Source organism: Heterodontus francisci, chromosome 19 (assembly GCF_036365525.1).
Source record: "Heterodontus francisci isolate sHetFra1 chromosome 19, sHetFra1.hap1, whole genome shotgun sequence".
Classification (NCBI taxonomy): Eukaryota; Metazoa; Chordata; class Chondrichthyes; order Heterodontiformes; family Heterodontidae; genus Heterodontus; species Heterodontus francisci.
In genome coordinates this window covers 88,621,738-88,639,277 of record NC_090389.1, presented here as the reverse complement: position 1 = coordinate 88,639,277, position 17,540 = coordinate 88,621,738, and the positions used below count along the sequence as shown (strand labels likewise).

Genomic DNA, 17,540 nt, shown 5'->3' with positions numbered 1-17,540 from the left:
TACTGACCCTCTGACAGTGCAGCAGTCCCTCAGTACTGACCCTCTGACAGTGCAGCACTCCCTCAGTACTGACCCTCTGACAGTGCAGCAGTCCCTCAGTACTGACCCTCTGACAGTGCAGCAGTCCCTCAGTACTGACCCTCTGACAGTGCAGCACTCCCTCAGTACTGACCCTCTGACAGTGCAGCAGTCCCTCAGTACTGCACTGGATTGGAATGGGACTCGAACCCACGACCTCTGACTTGGAGGAGAGAGAGAGAGAGTGCTCACCATGGCTGACTGTTTAGATTGGGAGTGGTATACAGATGTTGAAAGCCTGTTTGCAGGAGGGAAATGTGGAGCAGGATTCCAGTCATCGGAGTGAAATTAATGTGTCCTTTCTCATTGCAGCGACCACCATGGTTCAGGAGATGCTGAGGAAAGCAAACCTACCCCAGGACTTCCTGACTCCCTACGACCCCCGCATTAAGGCCGGCATCATCCTGGTGAGGGGACAAAGCCACTGAATAAACCAGCGCTCGCATCCTTCAGCTACGCAACGTGACACAGCACAATCCCATGTCATGTCTGGAGGCACTAATCAGCCTCACTGTCCAGTGGGCTTGAAAGTTTTAATATCTGTCAGGATTCCTGCTCCTGAACACAACTAGCGTATAACAGTCAAGAGAAGATGAACAGGAGCAGGCCTCAAACAGGCTCTGCCATTCAAATAGCCTTTTGTCAGAGTGGTCAGTTCCCAAGCCAGTGTGACCCAGGACAGTGAGGCCATTCTGCAATGTCAGCGATGCCTCTCCTGGTAGACTGACTCTCAGGGTTTCTCAGTCTTGCCCATTTCGAGGTGAGTCTCTCCCTGTCTGACCTAAATTGGCTCCCAGTCCAGCAAAATCTGGATTGTAAAATTCTCATCCTGGTTTTCAAATCCCTCCCTGTCACTCCCTATCCATGATCTCCTCCAACCCCACAACTCTCCGAGATCTCTGCGCTCCTCCAATTCAAGCCTCATGAACATCCCCGATTTTAATCGCTCCATCATTGGAGGCTGTGCCTTCAGCTGCCTGGAGCCCTAAGCTCTGGAATTCCCTCCCTAAACTTCTCCACCTCTCTCTCCTATTTTAAAACATACGTCCTTGACTGACCTTTTGTTTACCCTTCCTAATGTCTTGTTACGTGGCTCGGTGTCAAATGTTGTTTGACATTGTTCCTGTGTGTAGTATAAGGGTTTGAAAGGGTTAATGTCTGCGAATGTGTGAGTAATACCTCCCACTGTAAGAGATCACATGGGAGAGACTGAATGAGAAGAAGCAGCATAGCATCCGAGGAATCAGTCATACTGAATAAAGCTGTATATAGTTCTTTAGTATGTAATAAACTAGTTATTGTTAAAAACTTACTGAAAACTCAATAATCACTCGTTGCTCGACTAATCAAAAATACAACATTGTGAAGCACCTTGGGATGTTTTACTATGTTCAGGGCGCTGTATAAATGCTTGTGGTTGTTGTTGTTGATGGTGCTGTACTCCTACTCCACAATAGATCGATCGCTGTAAGATCATGGCCTCCAAGAAGAAGCCCCTGTGGCTGGAATTCACCTGTGCCAATCCCGACGGGACGCAGTGTCAACCTGTGGGCATCATCTTCAAGCATGGTGATGATCTACGCCAGGACATGCTGATCATCCAGGTAAGGCTGACGTGACTACAACCTTCTGACCATCCCAGAATCGAGACTTTACAAGCAGAGCTGATTCCCCATTAACCTCTGAGTCAAAGGGTCTAATGTCTGTTCCAGGCATGGACTCCGCTCGCTGACATTCTGACATTCAGTGTCTGTCCAGCGGTAATGACACTGGGCTCCCAGCCGTATTTTGCTGGGAGCTTAACGGCTGGGTCCAGCTCCCTGTGATACTGCAGCAAACCATCGGAGGACAGTGCCAAACAGCGAACGCAAACAGTTGGATATCGGGGTTCAGGGCCATGTATCGGAGTACATACGAATTAGAAGCAGGAGTAGGCCACTCGGCCCCTCGAGCCTGCTCTACCATTCAACAAGATCATGGCTGATCTGATTGTAATCTCAACTCCACGTTCTCGCCTACACCCAATAACCTTTCACCCCCTACATTCATTTTTATTTTTACATACTACACTATCTCCCCCCAGGTCTCTGACATCACAGATTCAGTCTGTCAGGAGGCTTCATGATTCTCCCTGATTGTGTTATTTTCAGACTTGGAAGGTCAGTCGTCTTTCTCTGAACTCTGTTCCTTGACCTGGACGGCCTTCATTGAGGTTTGTAGTGTCCGGTGATTTCTGAATTTCACGTTCAACATCTGGTTCGCCAAATGTCTGATTGACATCTTTGAATAGAAATAAGATTTCTGCTGATTCTTCTTCTAGTACCTTCTGAAGTATGTACTAAATAAGATCTCTGTTAATTCTCATCTCTCTGGAATCCTTCTCTGCCTTGGTCTCATACACAAACCCCTCCTCCTTCCATCAACTTGGGTAGGGTCCTGGTACGATATCTCCTGTTATAATGATAGGCTTGTTGCTTTCCGTCTTGAACTCTGATAACCCGGGACTTCTAGCCTTGGAAGTATTTTTTTGGGTAGGATGGAAAGTTTTGTCTGAAGCTTCCTTCCCATTAACAGTCTGATGGTGTTAATCCACATAGCAATGGAGTAGATCGGTAGTTTAGGAAGGCTGTTCGAAAATCTTCATTCTTCTCTAACAGTGCTTTGATCTTTCTGACTCCTCACTCAGCTTCACCATTAGATCGTGGATATCCAGGGGAACTTGTAAGATGTAAAAATCCACGGTTTTCCGCAAAGTGCATAAAGTAGTCGCTTGCAAATTATGGACCGTGATCTGACACAATCTCATCAGGAATGCCATGTGTTGCTAAGATCTCCTGTAAAACTCGAATGACTGTCTCAGTTGTCATTGTGTAAAAACGTTTGACCCCAATCCAGCAGGAAAAATAATTAATAACAATCAGGTAGGATTTCCCATTAAACATGAATAGATCCATCCGCAGACTGGTTGGAAATTGGGTCAAGTTAAGGGGTTCTCTCCAGTCCTGTCCATACACTGCGCATACCTGGGCAATTGGAAATCATTTCTTCTACATCTCTCAATATTTCCAGCCACCACACCGATGACTGAGCTCTGCATTTCGTTATACACGTGTGGCCCTGATATATTTGTTCCAAGATGTCTGCCCAGAATGAGACAGGAATCACCAGCCTCTCGTCATATACCAGCAAATCATCCACAATAGTGAAGAGCCTTCTGTTCTGAAAGAAGGTTTTCATCACAGTACCAATGGAATGCTGCAGTGGCCAAACTTAAATGCAATATTGGCGGATACGGATGTATTCCTCATCTTGTATTTGAGTGTGATGAATTTCTTGGAGCTTTTTTGAACTTGCTGGTCATTGTGATGCAGTGAACTGAGAATGTGACTCAATTTCATTGATAAAGTTAACATCCTGTTATGCAGGTTGGTCAACAGTAGCTCTGGACAATGCATCTGCTGTCGTTTGTTACTTGCCTTGTACATACACCATTTCATATGTGAATTCCATTAGCCTGAACCGGAATCTCTGGATTCGCGGAGGAATCCCAGTGAGTTCCTTTTCATCAAGTAAGGAAAGTAGAGGTTTGTGGTCTGTCTCCATGCCAACCTTTAAACTGATATTATCTGAAAACTTTTCACAAGCCCATGTGACTGCGAGAACTTCTTTCTCTGTGACGGCATACCTCGTCTCAGTCTCGGACAGTGCTCGTGACGCATAATAAATCGGTCTTCAACTTCCACCTTGTTGTTCTTGAAAAAGGACTGCCCCTAACCCTGTAGGTGAGGCGTCTGCTGCAATTGTGGTCGGTAGTGTGGGGTTATAATGTGCCAAGATATCTGGTGAAATCAGCCTCTCCTTGATCCTTTGAAGTGCCTGCTCCTGATGTGCATCCCAACACCATGCTTGAGCTTTCCTTAATAATTGTAAGGGTTCAGTAACTTGTGTTAGATTGGGTAAAAATTTTGTCAACTGATTGACCATTCCAAGGAATCATTGAAGATCTTGGACAGACGTAGGAAGTGGGAATTCACTAATGGCTCTGTCTTTTGTGGATCTGCCATTATGCTGTTACTACTAACAATGTGTCCTAAAAAATAAGTAGACGTTTTCGAGAACTCACACTTTTTATTAAGTGTTAGGCCTACATCTTGTAGATGCAGAATTCCCAGCCTCTAACCTGCTCTTGTAGCCACAGTATTTATATGGCTACTCCAGTTCAGTTTCTGGTCAATAGTAGCCCCTAGGATGTTAATAGTGGGGGGATTCAGCGATGGTAATGCCGTTGAGTGTCAAGGGGAGATGGTTAGATTCTCTCTTGTTGGAGATGGTCATTGCCTGGCACTTGTGTGGCACGAATGTTACTTGCCACTTATCAGCCCAAGCCTGGATATTGTCCAGATCTTGCTGCATTTCTATATGGACTGCTTCAGTTTCTGAGGAGTTGCGAATGGTGCTGAACATTGTGCAATCAGCGAACATCCCCACTTCTGACCTTATGATGGAGGGAAGGTTATTGATGAAGCAGCTGAAGATGGTTGGGGCGAGGACATGGGGTTCGGGGCTGTGTATCAGGGTTCGGGGCTGTGTATCGGGGTTCAGAGCCTCTTGTGGGTGAGTCCAGAACTAGGGGGCACTGTTTTAAAATTAGGGGTCGCCCTTTTAGGACAGAGATGGGGAGAAATTTTTTCTCAGAGGGTTGTACAACTTTGGAACTCTCTGCCTCAGAAGGTGGTGGAGGCGGAGTCATTGAATATTTTTAAGGCGAAGATAGATAGATTCTTGTTAGGTAAGGGAATCAAATGTTATCGGGGTAGATGGGAGTGTGGAATTCAAGACACAAACAGATCAGCCATGATCTTATTAATGGTGGAGCAGGCCCGAGGGGCCAACCTCTACTCCTAATGCATATGTTCATATTTTCGTAGGGCCGTTTATCAGCGTTCAGGGCCATTTGTCGAGGTTCTGAGCTGTGTATCGGGGCTTGGGGTCTGTATGGGGGTTCAGATCTATGTATGGAGGTTCAGTGCTCTGTATCAGGGTTCAGGGCTCTGTGTCGGGGCTCGGGGCTCTGTGTCGGGGTTCAGAGCTCTGTGTCGGGGTTCAAAGCTCTGTGTCGGGGCTCGGGGCTCTGTATCGGGTCTCTGTGTCGGGCTCGGGGCTCTGTATCGGGGTTCAGAGCTCTGTATCGGGGCTCGGGGCTCTGTGTCGGAGCTCAGGGGCTCTGTATTGGGCTTCAGAGCTCTGTGTCGGGGCTCGGGGCTCTGTATCAGGGTTCAGAGCTCTGTGTCAGGGCTCGGGGCTCTGTATCGGGGTTCAGAGCTTTGTGTCGGGGCTCGGGGCTCTGTATCGGGACTGTGTCGGGGCTCAGGGTCTGTATACGGGGTTCAGAGCTCTATCGGGGTTCAGAGCTCTGTATCGGGGTTCAGAGCTCTGTATCGGGGTTCAGGGTTGTGTGTCGGGGCTCGGGGCTCTGTGTCGGGGTTCAGAGCTCTGTGTCGGGGTTCAGGGTTGTGTGTCGGGGCTCGGGGCTCTGTGTCGGGGTTCAAAGCTCTGTGTCGGGGCTCGGGGCTCTGTATCGGGTCTCTGTGTCGGGCTCGGGGCTCTGTATCGGGGTTCAGAGCTCTGTGTCAGGTCTCGGGGCTCTGTATCGGGGCTCGGGGCTCTGTTTCGGGGTTCAGAGCTCTGTATCGGGGCTCGGGGCTCTGTATCAGGGTTCAGAGCTCTGTGTCAGGGCTCGGGGCTCTGTATCGGGGTTCAGAGCTTTGTGTCGGGGCTCGGGGCTCTGTATCGGGACTGTGTCGGGGCTCGGGGTCTGTATACGGGGTTCAGAGCTCTCTATCGGGGTTCAGAGCTCTGTGTCGGGGCTCAGGCTCTGTATCGGGGCTCGGGGTCTGTATACGGGGTTCAGAGCTCTGTACCAGGGTTCAGAGCTCTGTGTCGGGTCTCTGTGTCGGGCTCGGGGCTCTGTATCGGGGTTCAGAGCTCTGTATCAGGGTTCAGAGCTCTGTGTCGGGTCTCTGTGTCGGGCTCGGGGTCTGTATACGGGGTTCAGAGCTCTGTATCAGGGTTCAGAGCTCTGTGTCAGGTCTCTGTGTCGGGGCTCGGGGCTCTGTATCGGGGTTCAGATCTGTGTATGGAGGGTCAGCGCTCTGTATCAGTGTTCAGGGTTGTGTGTCGGGGCTCGGGGCTCTGTATCGGGATTCAGAGCTCTGTGTCGGGGCTCGGGGCTCTGTGTCGGGCTCAGAGCTCTGTATCGGGGTTCAGAGCTCTGTGTCGGGGCTTGGGGCTCTGTATCGGGGCTTGGGGCTCTGTTTCGGGGTTCAGAGCTCTGTATCGGGGCTCGGGGCTCTGTGTCGGGGCTCAGGGGCTCTGTGTCGGGGCTCGGGGCTCTGTATCGGGTCTCGGGGCACTGTGTCAGGGCTCGGGGCTCTGTATCGGGGTTCGGAGCTCTGTGTCGGGGCTCGGGGCTCTGTGTTGGGGCTCGGGGCTCTGTGTCGGTGCTCGGGGTCTGTAAACGGGGTTCAGAGCTCTGTGTCGGGGCTCGGGGTCTGTATATGGGGTTCAGAGCTCTGTGTCGGGGCTCGGGGTCTGTATACGGGGTTCAGAGCTCTGTATCGGGGTTCAGAGCTCTGTGTCGGGGCTCAGGGCTCTGTATCGGGGTTCAGAGCTCTGTATCGGGGTTCAGAGCTCTGTGTCAGGGCTTGGGGTCTGTATACGGGGTTCAGAGCTCTGTGTCGGGGTTCAGGGCTCTGTGTCGGGGCTCGGGGCTCTGTGTCGGGGCTCGGGGCTCTGTGTCGGGGCTCGGGGCTCTGTGTCGGGGCACGGGGCTCTGTATCGGGGTTCAGAGCTCTGTGTCGGGGCTCGGGGCTCTGTGTCGGGGCTCGGGGTCTGTATGCGGGGTTCAGAGCTCTGTATCGGGGTTCAGAGCTCTGTGTCGGGGCTCAGGCTCTGTATCGGGGCTCGGGGTCTGTATATGGGGTTCAGAGCTCTGTATCGGGGTTCAGAGCTCTGTGTCGGGGCTCGGGGTCTGTATACGGGGTTCAGAGCTCTGTATCGGGGTTCAGAGCTCTGTATCGGGGTTCAGAGCTCTGTATCGGGGCCCGGGGTCTGTATACGGGGTTCGGGGTCTGTATACGGGGTTCGGGGCAGTGTATCGGGGCTGTGCATCGGAGTTCGGGACTGTGTATTGGGGTTTAGGGCCACCTATTGGGGTTCAGCAGCATACATGGAGCAACAAACTAGTGACAAGGTCACTTTAAGATCAACATAGATCACCTTCCAGTTAGAATTCGCTGTTTCTATGGACACCCCTGTTCACCCGAGGGTACTGACCGGTTCTGGAGTATGGTTGCACCCATCCCACGCACCCAGGTGGGTGTTCCTCATTGTGAGTTTAGGCAGCAAGTGGCTATTTGACCATTGAAGCCATCACTGTCTGAGCCATATCCTGATGGCTGCAGCGGTTTAACTTGCCAGTGCAGGGATTATGTGGGGGTGGGGGGTTGGGTGATAGGTGACCATGGACCTTACCCTCACCAAGCAAAGAACAGCAAGGGAAATGGATGTGGTATCAGTGCCCTCAGTGCCACCCTGTGAGTTGGTTTCTGTTTGGCGTTTGCTAGGGGAGTGTCCTGCATCCCTGTCACTCAGTCACAGCCTAACTTCTGGTTCATTCGTTCACAGAGTCTGGGAATAATGGATTCTATTTGGCAAGAAAATTCACTCGATCTTAACCTCATGCCATACGGATGCATCGCGACCGGATATAACATAGGTACAATCTACCTCGGACAGATTCCTGTCCCTCAACTACCTCTCTCTCTCCTTCTCTCACTCTCTCACGACTCCCTCTTTCTCCCTGTTAATCTCTCTCTCTCCCTTTCACTGTCTCACTTCTCCTTCTTTCTCTCCCCATCTCTTTCTCCCTCCTGTCTCACTCCCTGCTTTATCTATCTCTGTCTCTCACTTTCTCACTCTCTCACTCCATCTCTCTCTCCATTTTTCTCGCTCCTCATATACTTTCCTCATCTTTCTCGCTCTCTCTCCGTGTCCCTCTCTCTCTACCGTCTCACTCCCAATCTTTATCTCTCTCTGTCTCTCACTCTCCCTCCCCATCTCTCTCTTTCCCTTACTGTCTCTCCTCACACACTTTCTCTCCCCCTGTCTCTCTCTCCCCTTTCCCTCTGCCTCCTGCTCTCTCTCTCACTGTCTTCCCTGAAGTACAGAGGAGTTCTCCCTGGTGTATGGGGTCAATATCCATCCCTCAATCAACATCACGTTAAAAAAGAAATTACCGTTTGTGGGTTCTTGCTGTGTGCATATTGACTGCTGAGTTTCCTGCATTTCAACAACAAGTTACACTTCAAAAAAAAAGTATTTAATTGGCTGTAAAGTGCTTTGAGACATCCTGTGTTGGTGAAAGGTACTATTAGACATGCAAGTCTTTGCTATAAAGTTGCAGTTCCTTTTGCAATCCTACAGGGATGATTGAAATTGTGAGGGACGCTATGACTATTGCGACAGTGCAGAGGAGCAAGGGCGGGAATACGGGGGCATTTAAAAACGATGCACTGTACGACTGGCTCAGATCCAAGCTGCAGGTGGAGGAATCGGTGAGTCTCTGTCAACCACTTGTTGAATTCTCCCTTTAGTAAATGTTTCAGCCACAATTCCAGGGTATCTGAAATCCAGGAGGATCTCCCAATGGTGTTCACTCATTCCCGCAATGTGGGCATCCCTGGCAAGACTGGCATTTAACACTATCTCCCCCCTGAGAAGGCAGAGGAGGGGATGAAGTTGCCAACACACCAGGATTGGCTTGGAGTCTCCAGGAATTGAAAATTAATCTCGATACCTCTGACTGCAGACAAAAAGCTTGGAAAATCATCAGGAGCATTAAAACATTTGGTTTAATTTCCTTTGGCACTTTTGTTCATTAGTTATTCAGTACAGATTCTCCGACACTGTAGCGCTCCCTCAGTACTGACCCTCCGACAGTGCAGCACTCCCTCAGTACTGACCCTCCGACAGTGCAGCGCTCCCTCAGTACTGTCCTTCCAACAGTGCAGCGCTCCCTCAGTACTGGCCCTCTCAGTGCAGCACTCTGTTGTATATTGTTGTTAGTGTTTAAGATGTTCAGCCAAGCTTCGTCTACAGAAATCTTGGAGTCTGTGTAGGTCTAAATAATAACGCGTTTATTGTATTTACACATCTGTATACACTCTCCTTAAGCCTGTCCTGCTCGCACCCATCATGATGCTTCTTGCTTCTTCCAAGCCTATTACCCATGTGCCTATTACATTATCATCTCCACTACAGTGGGAGGGGTTACTCTCACTGTCTCAAATATTAGCCCTTTCAAACCCTTATATTGTCCTTCAATCCATTTCGAAAAATAATCCATCACTAACATGTGGGATTTTCCATTGTGCATAAATAAATCCATACCTAGATGTTCTCAAGGTCTGGTAGGAAATTGATTCGCTAGAAGAGGTTCTTTCTGGTCTGGTGTGTCTACTGCACATAGCTGGCAATTTGAGATCATATTTTCTGTATCTCAGGATATCTCTGGCCACCAAACAGATGACAGAGCCCGTGCTCTGCATTTCATGATACCCATGTGGCCCTGATGTATTCTTTCCAAGATGTCTGTTCTAAGTGAGATGGGAATGACCAGTCTGTCGTTATACATCAGTAAATCATCCACCATAGTGAATTCGAAGAAGATTTTTATTATCTTACCACTGGGACATAGTTGTGGTCAGCCCTGTGTACAATATTGGCGTATTTGTACGCATTCCTCATCCTGCTTTTGAGTGTGATGAATTTGTCGGAGTTCCTGTGAACTTGCCGGCCATTGCAACGCTGTATACTGTGAATGCGACTTTATCTCGTCCACGAAGTTAACATCCTGTTGCGTAGGATGATCAACAGTTGCTCTTGAAAATTCATCAGTGAAAGTTTGCATCTTTCCTTCTACATATACCATCTTGTATGTATATCTCATCAACCTCAACTGGAGTCTCTGAATTCTCAAAAGCATTCTCGCAATTTCTTTCTCACCCAATAAGGAAACTAAGGGTTTGTCTCAATGACAACTTTCAAGCCAATAATGTCATCTGAGAGCTTCTCACAAGCCCACGTGGCTGCGAATGCTTCTTTCTCAATGACAAGATATCTTGTCTCTGTCTCAGACAACGCTCGAGATTCATAATCGATCAGTCTTCGACATCCATCTGGCTGTTCTTCAAAAAGGACTGCCCCTAACCTTGTAAATGAGGCGACTGCTGCAATTGTGGTCAGTAGTGAAGGGTTATAGTGTGCTAAGACATCTGCAATATCAGCATTTCTTTGATCCTTCGGAATGCCTGCTCTTGATGTACATTTCAACACCACAGTTGATCTTTCTTCAAGAGTTGTCTTAATGGGTCGGTTCTTGTGCTAAATTGGGTAAAAGTTTTGCCAACTGATTCACCATTCCAAGGAATCGCTGGAGATGTAGGAATTGGAAATTCCCTAATGGCTCTCGTCCTTTGCGGGTCCTTGCTACTTACAATATGTCCTAGGAAATGAATAGACGTTTTCAAGATTCACACATTTCATTAAGTGTCAGCCATTTTTCTTGAAGGTGATTTCAAACCACTCTTAGCCTCTGGTCACATTCTTCAACGGATTTCCCATGGACTAGGATGTCGTCCATAAGGCATATTCCTCCCTTAAGGCCTTGTAGAATGTTCACAATAGTGCTTTGGAAAATGTCAGGTGCGGATGTTGTACCGAATGGTAAACGATTGAAACAAAATCCTCTGAATTGAGTGATAAATGTTGTCAGTAATCTTGACTTCTAGTCCAACAAAACCTGTCAAAAGCCACTATGTGCATCGAGTTTTGTAAACATTATGCTTTTGGATAACTTTGCCAAGCTTTCGTCTACTGAAGGCACCGAATGAATTTCCCTCGCCATGGCTTTGTTAAGCTGTGTTAAATCCACACAGATATGAAAAGTACCATTTGGTTTTGGAACTGGAACCATAGCCCGAACACTACTCTGTTGGCTTCATGACTGAAGAAATGTCTCCCATCCTGTTCACCTCTTCCAGCTGATGTTGAACTTGGTTCATCAGTGGGTGTGATATCTTCTTAGGCATAAAGATACAAACCGGTCTGGTATCTTCTCTTAATGCTATACTCGGTCTTCAGTCTTCCTAGACCCAAAAAGAGTTTTGGAACATCTGCTAGAAAGCGACTGTTTTTTAAAATTAGATGTAGGTCTAAGCACACTTTTCTGCTTAACAGAAAAAAATTGTGGTTTTTCAGAATGCACAAGGTTTCCATTATCTGCCTTCCCCGTGTTGGAGTGTTGTTTGTAGCTTTCCCTTGACTTTCTGTTCAGTCCCTCCTGGACCATATAACTGAATGTCCGCTGGTTGTAATCAATGCATTGACAATCACTGCTCTTGGTCGAACAGCGCTGTGACACCTGTACCTGTGTCCAATTTGAAATTACTAATATGTCCATTGACTTAAATGCCTGCCATCCAGAATGCCTGATTGGGATCATTAATTTCCCTCAGGAAGTCTCCTGGTTTATCAGTGAATTTTCCTTGTCCCTGCAGGTTTCTGTAAATGCTGTTAGCAGCCTTGGTAGAGAGCTTCTTTGGCCTGCATTTACGTAGGAGAGTGTGGGGTCTAATTTTTCCAACATTTCAGGGTTGGCTAACCGCACAGTAGGGGATTTCATTTGGGAAGCCTCCCGGCCCTCCTTTTACCTGTTCTCACTGTCCTTCTCATCCCCTTCCTGCCAACTGTCTGACAGACCTGTGCTTGTCTGACCCCTTTTGTTTTCGGCAGGGGTCCCACACTCCACCAGCATTCTGCTGAAGGGTTCCCCAAAAGCCGGTGTGGGAATGAGGGGCACAGGCACCCCACAACCTGACACGTGTGGCAAGTTTTACAGAACTCTGCCACATCTTTGTGGAGTTTTGGCCAGTCAAAATGCTGTCTTATGCGGGCTTTGGTTTTTCATACACCATCATGTCCAGCCGTTGGAAGCTCATGGGCCATTCTTAATATTTCTTTACAGTACCTCGACGGCACCACTATCTGGTGAACCACTGCCTACTCCTCATTTGCAGGTCTCTGAGGAGGTCTCCACTTCCTCATCAGCACCTCATTCTTTAAATAATAACACTCTCAGACTTCCCCCACCTCAGTTTAAATTTGGCCAGTCTGTGTTAACTTCTTTAATATTGGGTCGGCTTGCTGAGCCTCAATGAGGGAAGATTTGTTTAACCCATTCTTTGTGTCCTCTAACTTCCCAAAGAAGGTTTCAGACAACCAGACAGTAGGGTTATCTGTCTGCAGTGCTTGTCCAACCTCCCCTAATGGAGCTAGTTTGGCTATGGACCGAGTCACCACATAGTCAGGGGAAATGCTGGGGACCATCTCCTGCAACTGCCCCGTTTCTCTGACCTGCTTTGGTCTCTCTACCACGACTGGAGAAGCTACCACCTTTGCCCCCACCAGATAATTATCCAGGAGTAGGTTGACCCTGTCCACAGGCAAACTAGGGACAATCCCCACAGTCACCGGTCCCAAAGCTAGGTCGCATTCCAAGTGCACCCGATACAAAGGTATGGGCATATACTGCCGTCCGATACCATTCATTACCACTCTGGCATTCACTGCACTCTCTGGGGGAAAGGTCATGCCTTTTCCCAGCAGAAGGGATCGAATGGCCCCTGTATCCCTGAGTATGACGATGGGCTTGCTTGCCTCACTCAAGGGGTATGGGGTTAATTTTCCTTGGGATTCAAAATCCTGATGACCTTCAGGGATTTTGGTAAATTTTCCCGCACGCACAGCAGTATATTTCCTGAGTCTTACTGCTGCTGCAGTTAAAGCCACAGCCTGCTCTGCTGTGCTTTCCATCAGGGCTCCTTCTCCTGCACTGGTCTGGTGTGCCCTGATAAATCCTACTGGTTTTCCCCATAATTTCCAGCAATCAGCTCGGAGGTGACCTGCCTTGTTACAGTGGAAACACACAGGTCTTCGGGTCTCACTCCTGCTCTCAGCACCATCCTTTTTGGCTTGAGGAGAGCCCCCCCGTATGTCCAGCTTTCCGTTCTCACCCAGGGCTGTTCGGGCTCCTCTCACCTCACCCCCCGCCCTCCCCAACATTCTTTATCCTGTTGGGTTTGTGGAGCTGACTATGGAAGGGTTTTCCTGGGGGTAAGGACTTATGTACGAAAGTAAATTCATCAGCAAGAACTGCAGCCTGCCTGGCTCTGTGAACCTTTTGTTCCTCTATGTGGGTTTTAATAGAAAGGGGTAGTAAGTTTTAAAACTCCTTGAGAAGAATCACCTCTCTGAGGTTTTCATATGTGGACTATACCTTATGTACCCTTATCCACTTGTCAAAAGCAAGCTGATTAACTCTTTCCAACCCAAGGTAAGTTTGGCCAGGCTGCTTCCAGAGGGTTCAGAATTTCTGGCGCTACGCATCCAGTACGAGCTCATATGGCCCAAGGATAACATTTTTAGTCAACTCATAACCTGATAAACTTTCATCTGGCAACAGTGAATAAACCTCATGGGCTTTTCCTGTTAGCGTGCTTTGTAGCAACAGGGTTCAGCTCTCATCTGGCCATTTCAGCTGTCTTGCAAGCTTTTCAAAAGTGACAAAAAATGCTTCCACATCCTCCTCATTGAACTTTGGAATCAATTGGGGGAACTTTAAGAGCTTAGCACATGGTCCAGAGCTAGGGGTAGCTTCCTCATTGGCCGTGCTTCCACTGGGGGTATTGTGTCACCACCTAGTTAATTCAATCTGCCTTAACTCACTTTCCTCCTTCTCCTTCTGGAACATTCTCTCTCTTTCCCTTGCTTGACACTCTCTCTGCTCTTTTCTCTCTCTGGAATTCCAATTCAAGTCTCCTCTGTTCTAATTGTATTTTTGCTAACATTACCCTGTCTGTTTCTGACTTTAACCCTGTTTCTGAATCTTCAGGTTCAAGTGAAAAATGGTTGGCCACAAGTCTTAGGATTTCGGATTTCTTAGCTTTTGCACGGAAAGTAATCCCTAACTGCCCAGGTACATCCTCAACTCTTCAATAGATATGGCCTTTAACTTATCCCAAGTTACTTCACGCTGGCTTGGGTAGATACTGGCCTCGGATGTGGACAATGTTAGTATTCTAGCAGCAAAAACAGCAAGAAAACCTGTGCTGAATTTTTTTTAAATTTTGATTGGGATCAGTTTGGTTTCCCATTTCCAATTTCTCATTTGTCATTGGATTACGATGCTGGACTATAGCCCCAAAATTTCTGTTACGGCCTGTGAGGAGAGGGTCTCAGCCTCCCCTCTTGCCCCTTCCTCTTATTTGACCGCAACAGGGTTTATTCCTTTTTAACAGTGGTTGTGCTTACCATGTCAATGAGTGTTTTACCTTTTCCCTTTACTGTGATTATGAAAGAACCAATCAGACAGGTTTTCTTGAGTTTAAACAAGAAAGAGGTAAGTTTATTATACTTAACACTCTAACCCGATTCAAAATAATAAAAAATATGTTACACATTCACGCACACATTCACATGAGAATCACAGACACAAATAGATTACAGGAGGGAAAATAGATTTTCTTGGTTGGATTAAAGTCCAGAATAAATGGAACTCAAATACAGTCTGTAAATCCAGTAGTCCTCGGCTGAAGCTGTATTCTTGAAGTCCTCGCTGGTCAAAGTGCACTTTGTGGTTGGCTCAGGGTTGCTTGAAGGCAGAGTTGTAGTTGGCTCTCTTCCTCTTGTCGCTGGCTGTAGCAGCCTGTAGGCTTGGAGGGTCCACAGTCGCAGACGGTTTTCACTTGATGTTTTCTGGGGAGAAAGAAAGAAGAGAGAGAGAGAGACAGGGGAGCAGAAGCCTTCTGTGCTGTTGTACACTCAGTTACTGCTTGTCTATGTAACAAAACTTGTTTTTCAGAGATGAACAGGCAGTCACATGGTTCTTCTCAATCCCCTTTGTTTCTAATGAGGTTTTTTTGGAATCTTCTAATGATGTTCAAGGTTCTACATGCCCCAGGGTGTCTATTCACACTTGGGGGTTATCTCTTTCAAAGTTAATGGGTGGGGATGGCCTTGACTGGCCTGCTAATGAAGCCATTCTAGGTAATTCAATCACTTAGAGCAACCCATTGTCCTGGCTGGACTTCTTGTTAGACTTTTGTCTCCAGTGCAATCTCCTGGTATTTCAGATGTAAATGGCCGTGGCCATCTTGGCTGCTATTTTTTTTAAAAGTTACCTGTAGGGTTTTTTTCCATTAAAAGTCTAAGTTTCCAGCCGATGAAATTAATATGTCCCATTTGGCATTTAGGGTTTTTCCTGAAAACTTCCACAGTACTGACCCTCCAACTATGCAGCACTCCCTCAGTACTGCACTGGGAATGTTTGCCTGGATTATGGGTTTAAGTGTCCACAGTAGAAATGGAACCCATGAGCTCAGGGTTGAGCCACACAGGGCAGGTGTAGTGCCTGCCTCCTACCAACCATCCACCAGCCACACCCTGAGGACAGTGAACTCAACCCAGTCTCTGGAGGGAGCATTAATGAACCTTTGGTATATCAGTCGCCAGGATGAAATCTAACCGTATGTCTCAGTGCGTCTAACCAATAACCGTGTGCTCTGTGTTCTCCAGTATTATCAAGCGATGGAGACATTCGTTACTTCCTGCGCCGGATATTGTGTTGCGACATACGTTCTCGGAATTGGAGATCGACACAATGACAACATCATGATAACAGACCAAGGTATGGCCTTTGACCTATGAACAAGCGAGGAGCACAGTAACAGGAGGAGGCCATTCAGCCCATTGAGGCTGCTCCACTCTTCAGTTAGATCATGGTTTATCCGTATCTTAACTCTTAGTTCCACATCCTTTGATATTCTTACCCAAGAAAAATTTATCCATCTCAGTTCCCAAGGTTCCAACTGACTCCCAGCCTCAACAGCTTTTTGGGGGAGAGAGTTCCAGATTCCCACTCCCCTTTGCGTGAAGAAGTGCTTCCTGACATCACCCCTTAACGGCCTGGCTTGAATTTTAATATTGATCTGGACACCCCATCTAGAGGAAATAGTTTCTCTGTATCTACCCATTCCACCCTTTTAACATTTTAAAAACCTCAATCAGATCACCCCTCCATCTTCTAAACTCGAGGGATTACAAGTCTAATCTATCCAAACTGTCCTCCTAATTTAACCCCTTTAGCCCCAGTTTCATTCTAGTGAATCTGCACTGATCCCTCTCCAAGGCCAATATATCCTTCCTGAACAGAATGGTTACTCCGGATGGGGTCTAACCAAGGCTCTGTACAACCGAAGCATCACTTTCACCCTGATCTATTCCAGTGCCTTGTGACAAAGGCCAATGTTCCATTAGCTTTCTAGTTGGATGTTTGTACAGGAGTTTCCAAGGTTGCAGGGTTTGTTGATTGAGTTCCCAAACTTGTGTGCGCCACAGAGTCACTTACAGCACAGAAGGAGACCATTGGCCCATCGAGTCCATGCCAGCTGTCTTCGGATCTATCCAGTCAGTCCCACTCCCCACTTGATCCCCGTAGCCCTGCAAGTCTATTTCCTTCAAGGTCCATCCAATTTCCTTTTGAAATCATTGATCGTCTCCGATTCCACCACCCTCATGGGCTGCGAGTTCCAGGTCATTACCACCCATTGCGTAAAAAAATTCTTCCTCACATTCCCCCTGCATCTCTTGCCCAAATCCTTCAGTCTGTGACCTCTAGTTCTTGTACCATCGGTTAATGGGAACAGTTATTCCTTGTCTAACTTACCTAAGCCTGTCATAATCTTGTACATTTCTAATAATTTCTACTGTGTGGCTCCAGAATCCAGTTTTACTCACTTGTTAAGGAGAATGTTGTGTAAAAGAAACCACTCGCCACTCTGGGAAGTTCCATGGTCCAGTGATTCACTGTCACTCCATCGAGAGGCCAGAGGAAGCCTTGGGGATAAAGCTGGGGCTTCCTGAGACGTTCCTCTTTCCCTTCAGAAGAAGAACTTCCATTTACCCCTTACTAGGTAAATGATGGGCAAATGTGTGGGGAGAGGGGGAGGAGGGGGCCAGTGTTGTGGATGAGAACTCCCAACACCAGCTGCTCCTGGAGCTAGAATGGGACTCAATATAGTGGTGGCACCTCCCCACCTTCTCCTCAGATCCTCAAATCCCACCTTCTCCTCAGATCCTCAAATCCTACCTTCTCCTCATATCCACCATAAACTCCACCTTCAACATTCACTCCCTCCACCACCAATGTACAGTGACAGCAGTGTGTACTATCTATAAGATGCACTGCAGCAACTCACCAAGGCTCCTTAGACAGGACCTTCCAAACCTGCGACCTCTACCAACTGGAAGGATAAGGGCAGCAAATGCATGGGAACAATTAGGGA

General features: G+C 47.7%; 1 protein-coding gene across 3 annotated transcripts in view; it reads left to right on the top strand.

Annotated features, from left to right (window-relative positions):
- The window catches only part of si:rp71-17i16.5 (phosphatidylinositol 4,5-bisphosphate 3-kinase catalytic subunit gamma isoform), a 47,476-nt gene that overhangs the window by 14,592 nt on the left and 15,344 nt on the right, over positions 1–17,540 (top strand). For all 3 annotated transcript variants that reach the window (XM_068052181.1, XM_068052180.1, XM_068052179.1), the window contains exons 5-9: positions 391–485; positions 1,536–1,682; positions 7,765–7,855; positions 8,563–8,693; positions 15,772–15,883. In XM_068052181.1, the coding sequence (XP_067908282.1) occupies positions 391–485; positions 1,536–1,682; positions 7,765–7,855; positions 8,563–8,693; positions 15,772–15,883 (576 nt within the window). The remainder of the gene's footprint in view (positions 1–390; positions 486–1,535; positions 1,683–7,764; positions 7,856–8,562; positions 8,694–15,771; positions 15,884–17,540) is intronic.